Source organism: Nymphalis io, chromosome 1 (assembly GCF_905147045.1).
Source record: "Nymphalis io chromosome 1, ilAglIoxx1.1, whole genome shotgun sequence".
In the NCBI taxonomy this organism is placed as follows: Eukaryota; Metazoa; Arthropoda; class Insecta; order Lepidoptera; family Nymphalidae; genus Nymphalis; species Nymphalis io.
Window position 1 is genome coordinate 13,501,825 of NC_065888.1, and position 15,709 is coordinate 13,517,533.

The window sequence follows — 15,709 nt, forward strand, 5'->3', positions numbered from 1 at the left end:
CCTGTCCACAACCATCGCTGCGAATTTCCAATCGCTAATGAGTTCTGCTTCTTCGTCTGCTTTTTTCATCCTTGCCGTGATGAACTGCAACTCCCTTAAGATTAAGTGTAGTTCTCGATGGTGGCTCCCGAGACCACCACCGACGTCTTCCATGGTCGATGGTCGGACGAACGAACGACGAAAATCCGTTCTAAATATTGAACATCTGTTAAAAAGAGTCAATTGCTAGAATTCGAATGATAAAAATAATTTATTAATGTGCTACAATCATAAGGGAACATAATGCATTGTCAACTTCCCATATTTAGTAACACATTAAAAAATGTAATTTCATTCAAATTTCTTTCAAGTATCTCCCATCTTCTGTAAAATCCATCAACTACATAACACACACTTTTTACTGGTGGCTTTGTGCAAGTTCGTCTGGGTAGGTATCACCCACTCATCAGATATTCTACCTAATACTAGGGACATACTATCTTATTTCCCAAGGTTGGTGGTGCATTGGCGATGTAAGTGATGGTTAACATTTCTTACAATGCCAATGTCTATATGCGTTGGTGACCACTCATCAGGTGGCCCATGTGCTCGTCCACCTATCTGTACTATAAAAAAATTTAAAAAACACAAACCAAATGCAATAGCATTTAAATTATAGCTAGCTAGCTAGTAGTGCTTAGACTTAAACTATCTTACCCCGGTCCTAAGTTCCCTGTAGATGCAGTACTGTTTGGTGGTGGTGGTACATGTCTAAAGTCATCATCTATATCCAATACGTTGGCTAGTAGAGATTTGGACGAACGCTCTTTTAACTCTAACTCTCTCATTCTATTTGACATCATTATCGTCTTCCGTGTTATTTTCTTCCCTGGTCTCGACATGCGCAAGATCCAAGGCAGCCATTGTAGGAACACTGTTTTTATCTAAACAAAGAAATGTTCTCACTTTATTTTTTTAATACAAAGCTTTGTAGTCAGTGTACTAAGTGTTTTTTCAAAATATTCCCATTGAGTAAGTTATCGTCAACTACTAATGACCTTATAAATTTGCGAAAACGATAAATTATTAGGATTTTTTTTTGTTGTAAATGAATCTAAAATAACCGATGAATTCATTATTATGACATATTACAATTTTGATTTCAAACACACACTCCTACGTGGTATTGGCCAATTAATTTTTCTATTTGTGGCTAGAACTAAGACGTCCAAAATGCTACACAGACAGTGTTTACATTGAGATATATTTCCCGAAGGTTGCCTTACCCATTGAGGCATTTCATGTATATCCGCTGTTCGATGGTGGTAATTTAAAACGACGACAGTTAGCACCACAGACGAAGCCACCATAAACATGATGCAATTGAAGTAAGTCCCTGTTATTCAGAAGATTATAATTTACAATACAGATATTAAATAATAATGCTTTATTTTTTTTATTTGTCTTTTTTTATTTTTTATGGAATTATATATACAACTTGTTTTATTTACACACACATTTAATAAACGTTTTAAAGTAGAAAGGAATAAAAAATATAAAAGTAAGGAGAAAATTAAGTACATTTAAATTAAGTGGTTTTATATTTCATTAAGTTTGTATTTATATGTTTTTTTCTCAAATGTGAATAAGGGAAGAATCATACTTTCTATATTTAAACAACTAAAATAAATTGTGTGCACACTAACATGCTCTAAAATATTCATCAAATTATATTTTGTTTATTTACATCTATTTTATATGCAAAACAAAAATTAAAGGTGCGTGCTGAAAAATTAAAAATATATTTAAATTTTAATATTAAATAATTTAATATATTTCAAATTTAATAAAAACTATTATAAAATCATTTAACAATAACATCATTAGACTAAACAACAGATATTCAACGAATCGTTACTTTTATAAAAAAATATAAGTATATAAATAATTCTGCTTTATATAAGAGAAAAGAATTAATGATATTATTGCAAAACGGACACAAAATAAATATATAAGACGTACGTTACAAAGATACTTGGAGGCTGGATCCTCGCTAACGAAATGTTTTCAGCTCACTTTTATCTAAAAGCAACTCTATATGTATTAAATAATAGAGATCATTTTCAAAAATCAAGGAGAGTTGTGCATTATGTAATTTTGTTATGTTACACAATTAGAACATGCTCCAAATAGCGTTATTAATAACCTAGTTACAATCGTTTTATGTGAATAAAAACAAAAGGAAATGGTGTCAATTGTGGAGAGAGAAGAGCAAAATGGAAAAATCATTTTAATACATTACAAGAAGTTAATCAAGATTAGAGGCCAGTTTGAAAGTACCTTGAGATTTTTAGTAGTTTGAAAGATATAGCTGAATTTAAACAAACATAGCTGTGTAGCCGCCATACTCATTCCGAGCATTAGCAACTCAAAGCACATTAATTCCATCTTGAATTTTCTAAAATGCAATTAAAAGTAAAAAAGGTTAAGGCTCTATACTTTTTAGATAGATTTCATTCAAGCAGACTATTTAGATCGTTGTTAACATTTTTCGATTCAGGAATGAGTAGAGGAAATGTTATGATTAATTATATTATGATGAAGTTATTTAAAATAAATTGACAAACAATTCCTCTGAACCCATTCCCCATTTTAGAAGATCTATTCACATGTTAATTTTTATTTATTAGATTTTATTTTATTTTAAATTTTATCACTAGCAAACACGAATTTCTCACCTATTAGGGGGATCGCCTCAGAGGTTTTAGTGATGACGTGCCCCACCAATAGAGAGAAAACAGTTTGCGACAGGAGAATTGTAACACCTGGAAAGACCAATACAATTCCATGATAAATGTCTAAATATAACTGTTTCGTAACCCATATAATTTAACATCTCATTCCATATCGAATGACACTTTGTATCGGCTTTTGAAAAACACCTGTTCGTGGGCTGTGTCGGTAAAAAGGTTACAAGTGAAATAATAAACAAAATAGAACGAAGTAGTCATGCAGATACTGTTTTAGGTAGTTTTATTTAGTTTTTATTTTAATATTTATATTAGAAATTTTAGTTTATGCAAAATTGATAAATATATTCGAATGAATCACATCAGACCACCCTCCAAGTATCTAAAAATACAATTAAAGGATCGGCAATCGGAGTATAATCGATTTTCAAATAAAAAAATAAACAAATAACACAACACAAATAATGGAACCATGGAATCGATTACGTATATTAATAAATAATGTAAATATAACAATGACTTACCTTATATTCATACATAAACATATGTATTTCTTTTCAACATGCCATGCATTTGCTTTTCATTATGCATCGTAGAAAAATAGATATTTATGCACCACATTAAAATATAATTTATTTTTAATAGATTAAAATAATCATTAATCAAAAGTATTTATTATTTAATTCAATATGCAATATTTATTTATCTTAGTGCGGAATCGATTCCAAGATTTATTATTTATTTCAACACACATTACAAATAACATCATAGAACTTTTAGCTACAATGAGATGAGTGGCTGTATTCAGATTTATTCAAAACAGTAAAGTGGTATTATTAATTGACAGGCAAAAGCATAATTTTTTTATAATTTTATTAAAACAAAACTTGTTAAAACATAGAAATTTGTGATTATTTGTGAATAAAAGGATATTTTCAATTATTTCATTCTACTTTTTAGTGTACATAATTTACTCCTTGTAATGTTTTAAAATAATATGTTTAGTATATCAATTTAAATAGGATAAAAAAATATATTGAAAGAATTGAACAAAAATAAAGTCGTAAAAAGTTTAAATGAAAAAAAAATCGGAGCCATGGTTGTGAACAGAAGTAAACAGGGGACGTTGAGGTGGGAATTCGAGTTTTGGCCTGGACAGTGTACCTAACAGGGGAATTGCGTCGGAGACCTGCGGCAGGGTCTCAGCAACCAGGTTGAGGAACACCGTCAGCGATAGAAGAATAGTGACTCCTGAAATCAAAAGCATAGTTAACCCTACAAAGTAGTTTCGAGTTGATCCGTTACTGCCTTCGTTTTAACAAAACCCGTGTGTAACACAACTCTCCAGTGCGCGCTATTATAGTCAAACTTTACAACTAACCATCTATCCCTTGAGACCCTATCAAAATTCGTCAATGATCGTGATGAAACTAAGCGTAGTTGCATACTTACTTTTTGATAAATCTGAAATCTGGGTTGGGCTGGGAAACATCTAACATAAACAGTCATCGCAAAGTTCTAGAAACATTCAATATTTAGGCATACACTACTAAATATGTTTCATGTGATTGGGACTCCATATTCTTATATAGATTAGTAAAAAATATTTCCAAAAGTCAGATGACACCAAAAATGGATAACATGTATTAAAACGGGCCGAGAGAAGGGCCCTGCGGGGTTACAAACATATAATCTAGAAAGAGCATGCGCACATTCGCCTCCTACAGCGCGATACCTATCAGAGGTACTGCATCCGACGTAGAAGGCAAACTTTCAGCCACCAGGTTGAGAAACACAGTCAAGGACAACAATATTGTCACACCTGTTATTCAATAACACATCATCTTATTCGACAAAACAGACATTGATATTGAGTAAATGTCTTAGAAAAGTATTTATTCTTATTTTATATATAACATTGTATGCATTGTATAATTTCATTAATGATTACTGCATCAACATCCGTTAAGAAAAAAATAAAACTGGTAATTTTATAGTCATTATTTTCAAATTTTACTCACCAAGTGTCAGTTTTTCCCCGGAGTCAGGTGGCAGGGTGAACCCGAGAAGGGCCATAGAGGATATCAATACACAAGGGACTATCAAATTGAAGAAATAGTATAGCGTTCGCCTTCTTATCATAATTGTAAACGTCACGTCCACATACGGTTCTGGACAGCAAGCGTATGTTATTGTATTCTTCTTCCCTGGCATACCTGAGAAAATGACCTTTCTTAATAAAATTTACTATATATTAAATTCAAATGACATTATAAAAATTATACACTCAGCTTTACGTCCTAAAAGTAATCAGTTGACGTTTAAAATCTTACCTATTAAATACCATTCTCCATTCGTTATAAAATCAGATAAGTCACCGCCTGCCTCATCTTTTAACACCAGATCCAGCTGTTAGTGCAGATTAATATTAGTAGAGGTCAATAAACTTAAAAAGTTCAAAACTACGATAAGAATACTACTAACTAAAATACATGCACAATCTGCAATTGTATTTTATTAAACATTACAATATAAATACAATGAAAATAAACTTAATTTGGAAAATACTGGGATTGTAAATGATTTAGCAAGAGATCATAACATGCTTATAATTCTATTATCGTCCTACTAACTGCCAAACGGATTTACGCAAAACTAAATATATAAATAAATAGTCAAGAAGACAATATCTATAAATTTATAGTACTGTAAATAAAAACTAAGTTATTACTTTTACATGGATATACACAGGCGTTATTTTTTATTGTTTGAACAAAAAGTAGACAGATGAAATTACGACATGCCTAAAAATAATTTAAATATTTATATATATAAAAAATAAGTACAAATAGGTTAAAAAAAACATTACTTTAAATCGTGAATAACGTGAGATTGATTGTCTTTGAGACAATCAATCTCACGTTATTTATTAAAGAAATGGTTTTTATTATAATAAAACTTATGTTACTATGCGTATCCGAATGGCAGAATAAGAACAGATCGGTACATATTTTATTAGGAAGTGCTTTGTGTTCTTCTTTTTGTTTGCATCATGCAAAATAGTACATACAAAACTTTTAGGATACATAGTATCCGTCTGGTTTATCACATGATTCCCTTAATGGTCAACTATACCTAATTTTACCTAATCTAATCTAAGTAGACTCTTATATTATAATTTAAATTTTTATCTTAAATATTTGCAAAACTAAATTTTGATAAGGTTTAATTTCATTTACTATTATATTTATTTATTTTTATGTATCTATCAATAAAATTAAAACAATTAAATATAAATGTAAGAATGTTTAACCTGACTTCTTATATTTATTTCCAAAAGTATTGCAATCTAATACTTTAGATGCTCTCTTATTTAAACATTGAATTAAATATTAAAATATATGCAATATGATGAATTATTTTAAATCCATTAACTAATTCTGACAATTATAATCATGGCAATAAAATGAAGATCCTATATTTCGCTGTACCTGATTGCCGTCGTAAGTCCAGCTACCGAACTTCATGTCGCAATGTTGGTCATCGAAGGGAAACCAGGTGATGTCTATCTTGCATGTGCTCTTGAAAATGCCCGGGGGTACGTACAGGCAACTGCCGTTGTTTCTGACCACCACGTTGGTCTGGTACGTCCCATCAAAACCCTCGTCAGCACTATACCAATGAGAAAATCGTAAACGTTTAACTGCAGTTCATTCTTGATCAACCCGTCCGAAACATTATAACAGCCTCGACCAAATTGTGATCCATATTTTAATACTTCACAGAAGAATAAATATCGATTTCGCTCCATTCGAATTTCACAACAATAATAAAAGCTAGACGCAAAATCAAAGACCCAGGTTAATAAATCTAAATCCCGAGTGGATAAAACTAATGAATTTCCACTGAATAATTTAAACAAATTTACCGATCCGTATCATGTCCTAAATTGTTAACCTAAAAAAGCTTTTTTAATCAATAGGAGAACGCTTTTAATTTGCGTAAAACGTTCCGCTGAGAAGTCATTAAAATTTATTACGCTTCAAAATTTTAAAGCTACAGTTAATATATTACGATATTTCATACAACAGTGTGCAGACGATAAATAAAATTGTAAATTTATCCTGAAATTCGAGATTCAAACATCAAAGCATTACAAATAAAATGCACCAGAGAAAGAATAAAATTGTACCAAAAGAAATGAAAATGTTAATTAGAGAAAGCTTTTGAGAAAATAACAGTGTTTTTATTTAAAATTTAATAATTTTACATTGTTTATTTAAAAGCTGTGACGGAAGCGAGTTTTATTTATGCGTTTACGTATTATATTAGTGCTAAGGTTTTATCTGGGACGTTTTAGGAGAGGCCGTCAATAGTAAAAGAACTGTACAAAGAAAATTTCTTTTATCGTTAACGGCACTATATTTCATCCCATCGCTTATGCAGATCGAAGTCAATATTATTTCTTTCAAGCAAGAAATGAAAAACTGACGTTAAGTCATTTATTTAAATAGTTATTGCATCTGATAAGCGAAACGATGATTGTGGCGTGTCAAATCAGCGACTAGATGCCCATGTACGTTTATATGTTCATTTTCAAGTGTGGCAACAGGCAGTAGGAGGTTCATCAATACGACGAACGATTGTTACAAGAGTACCAATCGCAACAATCGGGCAACCTCCTACTGAATTGTCACTAAGTCTGAAATATTTTTTATAAATATTATATTTAACATAAAATTTAAGGTGAAATAAAATAAATAATAAAGCAAGCTAAAATACATACTTTACCGTGCATATTTGAATAATACTTACACGCATTATTTCAATCCATTTTAATTCATTTATATTTTATTACCAAATTAATCATTATACTTCGTGCATATAAACTGTATAAAAAAATGTGTACTTATTCATTACAGTTTGTATATAAAATGTGTTGTTTTAAATCTATCCTCTTTATATTTTACACATAAAAGTGCTTCCCTTTTATCGTGCACTTATACTTAATTAAGAGCCAGTGCAGTGCATTTGGAGGTAAAATCTTGGTTGTTTCCGACGAGCGATATAACGGAGAACAAGAACTATTTAGAACACGGTTAAACTGTTATTTGTCTGAAATACAACCTAGGGAGCGTCTGACTTTAGTTGGAATGTAGATTCAGATTATATTGTGATGTTCACTACCGAACAAAACAAGTTGAACTTTGTAAGATGGATATTTAAATGGTCTCCTCTGGTTCATAGATTTCATGTTGAATTTCAACAGCAGTGAAATTAAAATCTTTGTATCTTGAGCATTTTATTAATATCTATATTAATTTAATAAGATTGAAATTAAGTCTACGAAAATATTCGAATAATTAATTATTACACATATGTTTTATTTGCGATTAAATGTTGTTAAGGATTAAATTAATTTTATTTTATACGATGTTCGAATACACTCCAAGAATGAGAATCTTCACAAAAAGTTAAGTGAAAACTAAACCAAGCGAGAAGCCTGACACTTTATCACCGAGTAACCTGAATCGAAACGAGCTAGATTGGAAAATAAAAGATACTTTCAGGAAATGAAAGGAACTGCTGTTTTATTATTAACGAATAAATAAGAATTATAAATGCTCCAAGTCTATGTCAAATGTTTATTTAAACGGGTCATTTGTTAGTTTCAAACGCAGTATTAAAAATTGCTGCGTTTTTATATTAAATCAATGTTTTTGGAGATGATGTTTTAATATAAATAGCGTTTTTTGATTTATCCGACTATTAATTTTTTTTTATTTGTCCCTTAAATTTAAGCGAATTCGAATCGAATTTGTTTTGTTTCACAAATTTTATTCTGGAGAGGTACCTGGAATTAGAACCCACCCATCATATATTAAATAACACCTCCCCCAAGTTTCTTAAATAAAAGATAGCGTAAATACAAATTGTAATTAACTTTTATTCTCAGATTCCTTCGCACTTAATTTTCTTTCGCAAAAACACAGAACGTTAAATCATTTTTATTATTCACGAAAATGAATTTTTAAATTTATTTTATAGTGGACGAATCACCATGAAGGTTTTACTTTTTCTTTAGGCAATTTGCAATTTTACTTATTTCATAATAAATAAATAAATCTCTTAATGCGATTGGATCAAAAAACATCAAATACTTGGCAGCGATCCAAAATGGCACTACAGAAGCGTTTGATAAGGGAGGCTTTTAAATCACTTACAGGTTTCAGTTATAAAGGCCGTGTTTACTGTCTCCACGATGTTTTGCTATCGTCGGTTTCACTGGCCGTCTATCATACAGCAACGTAACACGATCGAATCTTATTTATCACACTCTTATCTAGATTACTTGTTTGGTTTTAATCTTAATAAATATTGAAAATATAACGTAGGATATGCAGTAGATTTTACTTTGATAAATAATAACTATTAGTTTTAAGATATAAGTATATTTCTGCTTATTTTATTATTATTAATCAAACTACGTTTAATTTAAAAATTATTGTAGAAATATACACAATAACCTTTTTATTTAGAAAGCTTTTCCAGCGCTGTATACGACATTAAGCAGTTGGTAAAATAGCATTAGCTACAAAGGAGCATATAAAATATATTCTTTCAGTAGTGGACGTTGTGATATGCGGTCCACCTGAATGCGGATTTGTTGGCAGCCTGCCAGTTTAGCATGGCACACATAGTGGTTCGACAATCGCATGTAAATTTCAATCTTAACAGTCCGAATTTAAAGTATATAATGCTATAAAAACATCGATGTGACCGAACGTACGAGTCATGAATTCTACATCCGCCTCTGGAGACTTCTGTTGTCATGAATTTGCACCGATTTTGGGCTCTGTCACATTAATAATGCATTTGACTAGTTCTTTTATAGATTTCTGGACTGAATAAAACTGTAAAGGATGTTTAATGTGTTCAGAATATAAACGTACGTTTTATACGGGGTATGTAGTAAATAATAATTGTTACACCTTGAAAAATTAAAATTTCAATTAACATAAAATAGACGATTTACTAGTGATAGAGCTTTGCGCAAGCTCGTCCGGGTTGGTACCACCCACTCATCAGATATTCTACCGAAAAACATCAGTACTTGGTATGGTTGTGTTCTAGTTTGAAGGGTGAGTGAGTCAGTGTAATTACAGACACATGGGACATAACATCTTAGTTCCCAAGGTTGTTGATGAAAAAATTAAGTCGATTCCGAAAACAACAAACAAATAAATCAATTTTTGTTTCTAAAGGTTATATACGTATTACAAAACTGACAGACTTTCGCGCAAGCTCGTCTATGCGATTTCCTTTTAGACCCAGATATGATGTTTGGTAACCACCTTGTAACAATGACAACCTTAAAGGAAGATAATGCAAGGTTGTTAACTTATCAGATATCACGGATTAAACACATCGTGATGTGACGTCTGTTTGCAAACAATATCCACAATAAAGTGAACGTGGAAGTAATACTGTACAAAGCACATCAACCCGTCCTCAGCTCACGAGCATGAAATCTGGCGCGCGGCCAGACGACATTGATAAAGAACTGTTAACATTTAACATTCAATTTCAAGAAATTTAACGGAGACTCAACGATCCTATTTATTATAACGATAATTTTAAAAGCCCCTTTTTAGTATTTGTACATTGAAATAATTAATTTTTATTTTTTTATTAATTTCATACACCAATTTTCCTGAAATAATATATTTTCATGTTATTCAAAGGTAAACGTTAAGCGGACCAGCTGACGGTAAGTGGTCTTCACCGCCCATAGACATTATCTATGTAAGAAATATTAACCATCGCTTACATTGCCAATGCATCACCAACTTTGGGTACTCAGAAATCCTTTGAGGCTGCAGTAAAACAGGCTCGCTGACCCTTTAAACTGGAACGTAACAATACTTTTAAATTTACTGGTGGTAGAGCTTTGTGCAAGCTCGCCTGGGTAGGTACCACCCACTCATCAGATATTCTACCGCAAAACAGCAGTACTTGTTATTGTTGTGTTCCGGTTTGAAGGGTGAGTGAGCCAGTGTAATTACAGGCACAAGGGACATAAAATCTTAGTTCCCAAGGTTGGTGGCGCATTGGCTATATAAGCGATGGTTGACATTACTTACAATGCCAATGTCTAAGAGCGTTTGGTGACCACTTACCATCAGGTGGCCCATATGCTCGTCCGCCTTCCTATTCTATAAAAAAAAAAAAAAAAAACTAAGTATTTCTATTTAGCTGTAGAATATCTGATGAGTGCATGGTACCCAGACGAGCTTGCACGAAGCGCTTCTGAAAATTTAGTAGTCCTTCGGTGAAGCATTTCTATTGTCTTGATTTACCTTATTTGTAACGTTTGTTTTTTTTTATAAGTCAAGTTAATTACAAATACTATTGGGACTAGATTATTTAATAATTATTTTAATATTTTTTTTTTTTTTATAGCATAGGAAGGTGGACAAGCATATGGGCCACCTGATGGTAAGTGGTCACCAAACGCCCTTAGACATTGGCATTGTAAGAAATGTCAACCATCGCTTACATAGCCAATGCGCGACCAACCTTGGGAACTAAGATTTTATGTCCCTTGTGCCTGTAATTACACTGGCTCACTCACCCTTCAAACCGGAACACAACAATATCAAGTATTGCTGTTTTGCGGTAGAATATCTGATGAGTGGGTGGTACCTACCCAGACGGGCTTGCACAAAGCCCTACCACCAGTAGACCATATTTCTAATGAGATATCATTACTCCAGAGACATGACTATAATCACCAAACCATTGGCACGATTCGCACATTACTATATCGTTACACATGTATACATGTTGAATCAAAGTATATTAAATTGATAAATGATAAACAAATATTGGTATGAAATATGTCCACTATATTTACATATATGCTTATTAATTCAAAGCCTAAAATCCGTATTCAATACATAATATTTATTTTTAAATTTTACTTATGTATTGTCAAAAAAATCTACTACCGATTCAGAAAAAACCTCAGACCTGAGGCGAAAGGAACTCAGCAAATTAACAATAGTGGTAGGCTTTGTTAACGCTACTACTACTAAAGATCGCTGTTTTTCGATTTGAAAGGTCAGTGAGCCATTATAATTACCGAAACGTGGGACATAATCCCTTCTGTGAAAAAATATTCCCTTAGTACAAATAGATATCAGACGCTGCGTCAGACGGTCGTAAAACTATTACACGAACGAGTTTCTTCTATGTTTTAATATTGAATAAAATTCAAAAGGAAATTTTAATATCACTATAATTAGATTTTCAAAATTCACTTCCGTATTTACATAGTTATTATAGACGGTCCATTTGACGATCTTGTAATGAATGTTGGTAATTTTCTAGCGCACCTTTCAACACGTTTCTAGCGTTAAATTCTAGTACTTTTAAACACGTTGAACGGTAATGGCGAAGACGAAGTTTTCGTATCGTATTTGCATTTAGAGCGCGCTGGCCGGCTGATAGTCTATAGGTATCTGTTGAGAACATAAATTATTAAATATATTTTTAGTTTCGCCTTCATTTCTTGATATATTTTTTATTTCTAAGTTGATGTCAAATATATCGACTGCAGTGCAACTAAGATAACATTTTATGCTTTTACTTCGTTTGCTTGAAAAAAAGTATAAAAAAACCGAATTTATATAACCAGCTACGCGCTCCGGCTTCGCGTCTAAAATATATTGATCGTTTATATTGAATGACAAACATGTACAGTTTTTTTTGAGCCAGTTACATTTGCGGTTTTGCAATATATAGATGGTCTTAATTACATTACAATTGAGTAAATCGTTTAATGTAATCAAAATGTGTAAAATTCTTGGACAAAATGTCCTAGAAATACCAACCACATACTCGGTGACGTATGACTAATTCATCGTTAATACAATACTTGTAGATATTACAAATAGTGTTATTATTATTCAAAATAGAACACTTAGTAGATTTGACCAGGTTCTTCATAGACTTTTATAGACATTTTATAATAATACAAGTTAATTAAAACCTAAATGCAATTAACTCATTCACTGGACTATAATGGTAATTGTAATATATATTCTATCTTAAAATTATATACTTTATTTTAATTTTAGTAAATTCAAAAATTTAACTTCGTAATAGAGTTTTAGGGTAAATATAACAAAACATATTTTAATATTATGCTACGCAATGTAAGACTAATTTTCTTTTGAAATTGAGTAAAATACAAATCCGCCCCTTTTAAATATTCCCATGGTACTTAGGTAGCTTATTTTTCCTCATTTAATTTAAAAAGTAAATTAATTTACCAAGTACTTCAACATCTTCGTAGATGTTTGACAGTGAACGCCATAACACTATCTTTGGTTAAACGATATTTCGTGTAACTTGGCGTCGTTTCAAATACATTAACTCAAAGTAACTAGACTCATTCATATTCTTGAATTTAATTACGTAGCGAAGTTTCTCTTTAAGATGAAATTTTAACTGAATAACAGAAAAATGTTTAACGTTAGTTTTGTTGAACGAATATATTTTTTTCCTATTTTTATAGATGTAGATGAGTAACACTGGCTTTTATTATAACATGGAATTTATTATTGCAAGACTAGAAAATAAGCAACCTCATGGCAATTGACCTTGAGTTGTTGGCTATAAAATAAAATAAATTGGATATAAAGTTTCCTTTGTGCCTGTTATTACATTAGCACACTTAACCTTCAATCTGGAATACTACAATACAAAGCATTGATGTTTTGCTGTAGAATAATCACAATGTCCTACATCTAGTGTGACTTGATTTTAGCAAATATTAACACGATAAATTAAAGTAACAATCACATACTACGTTTTCATTTAATATTTTACGTTAATAATTAATTGAGACTTTATGTAAGCACTCGTTTAATACGTACATTAAACTGTAAATACTGTATAAGAAGAATAAAATCAAGATTTTTTAAATATTGACAAATGGCCCACCTGATAATAAGTCATCACGATTCATAAACGCTTAGAGATATTTACCATTATTTACGTAGTCAATGTGTCATCAACATTGGCAACGATGTTATGTCTCTTGTATTATGTAATAACACCAATACATTAATACTAAATATTGCTGTTTAGTGGTAGAATATGTGATGGGTCTACTGGATCGTATCTACCGTAATGGGCTTGCAAAAAGCCTTATCACCAAGTGAAGTACCTCAGAAACCAAATATAGTATCGCTTGAAGCGACTAATCCTGTCTTAATCATTTTGATTTAAATATACTTTATTGTAAATAATAGATATGTTGTATGTAATTTTAAGATTTGTTTTTAATAATCTTGCAGAAAATAAAATAGAAATAAACATCTTAACATTGATTTTTATTCTGTGGAAGCGCCAGTCACACACAGCACACTATAAAATCAATGTTACCAACCTTTAAAAAAATTGTGCATTCAGTTGTCAATTAAATATAATCAACTAAAGAAAATTACCTATACTCGAAGTATATTTTCCCCTGAAAGAGAAATATTAGCATCATACTATCTCATAGCATGTCTCATGCAAGTTCTCACCTATTATACATAAGAACGTCTGGTTTCCAAAGCTTGTTCGGTGTGATGCGAAGATCTTTAACGCCTCCATAATCGCTGTCATTCCACCTTAGGTTGTAATCATTCCATTCCTGTCACACATACAAATCAGTTTATATGAAAGAAAGAGACATTATGTTATGAAGAAGATGATTCGCGCGCATTATTGTGAGTAATGTAAAAAAATAATGTGCGCTTTTTATTAGGTTTTAAATGTACAAACTAAATTGAAAGATGTGTTTTTAAAGTGCAGTTTAAAGTGCACGAATAGAAATTAAAATTAAGTTTGCACATTTTCAATTGAAATTAATGTAATGAGAATATTCTATTTTAGATCTGTGTACGCAATTTTTTTAACATTTTTCTTAATAAACCAATCAAATTTGTACTACAAATCTATCTATTTTATATATTATACAAATAATAAAATAAAATATTCATAACTCTTAAGCATTCCACTCACGCATCCACGATCCTTTATCTTTGAACAATAAAACTAACAACAATAAGTTTCAAAATTGCGTCCAACTAATCAACAAACACCATACGGGCTAGGACGGCATTTGAAATACGGCGCAAACAATAAGCGACCCTACAATCTGGGCGTCCACTTATATATATTACAAGATAGCGCACAATCGCACTGTGACGAATTATAGATACAGTATTATTAAAACGTTTGATAAAAAATAATCTTTCAAATGTGTTTCATAAACTATTTAGTTGAAGTATTAACAAATTTCAATTCAAATTTCAGTACTCTATAAAATATATGTTTTATAAAATGTTACAAGTATGGAGTCCTAATAAAACTAAATTATGTTAGAATATACTATATAAAACATTAGAATAAATTAATGTTAGTTACGAAAAGTGACAGATAAATCAATTAAAATTGTTTCACTGAAGTAGACTCTTCAATAATCGAATTTAAAAATATATTTTCTTTTAAAGAAACCATTACAAAGGTCAATAGCCAATATGTTAACAAAATTTAATAAAATCTTAAATCGAATCATATTTATTATATAAAATTATCCAATCAAAGGTGGTTTCACGGCCTTATTTCGAATGAAACACAGCACCCACAAATTCCGGTCCCTCACCACTTATATTACAAAAGTTGCCGTAACTTGGCAATATCAGACAGATCAGTTGTACGTCGTACGCTCGATCAAAGACTTGTTACAACACGGGAGGAATCTGTTAATAACATACAAGAGAATATCGTAGCAGTTATATTTATTTATTCATTTTAAATAAGATAAAAATGCAAATTTTTGCTTTGATTATTCAGAAAAAAAAGTTATCGCAGATATGTGTAAACATAATTAAGAAAAGTAATTGCCTGTAATTACGACTAGG

At 31.1% G+C, this 15,709-nt stretch overlaps 1 protein-coding gene across 1 annotated transcript in view; it reads right to left on the reverse strand.

The window, feature by feature from the left end:
* LOC126770129 (neuronal acetylcholine receptor subunit alpha-7) overlaps nt 1-15,709 on the reverse strand; it is a 112,023-nt gene that overhangs the window by 1,811 nt on the left and 94,503 nt on the right. Inside the window, exons 4-11 of the mRNA XM_050489298.1 lie at nt 14,327-14,436; nt 6,221-6,401; nt 5,063-5,138; nt 4,751-4,945; nt 3,894-3,980; nt 1,266-1,375; nt 697-923; nt 2-205 (exon numbers count right to left, since the gene is read on the reverse strand). Coding sequence (XP_050345255.1) covers nt 2-205; nt 697-923; nt 1,266-1,375; nt 3,894-3,980; nt 4,751-4,945; nt 5,063-5,138; nt 6,221-6,401; nt 14,327-14,436 — 1,190 coding nt within the window. The remainder of the gene's footprint in view (nt 1; nt 206-696; nt 924-1,265; nt 1,376-3,893; nt 3,981-4,750; nt 4,946-5,062; nt 5,139-6,220; nt 6,402-14,326; nt 14,437-15,709) is intronic.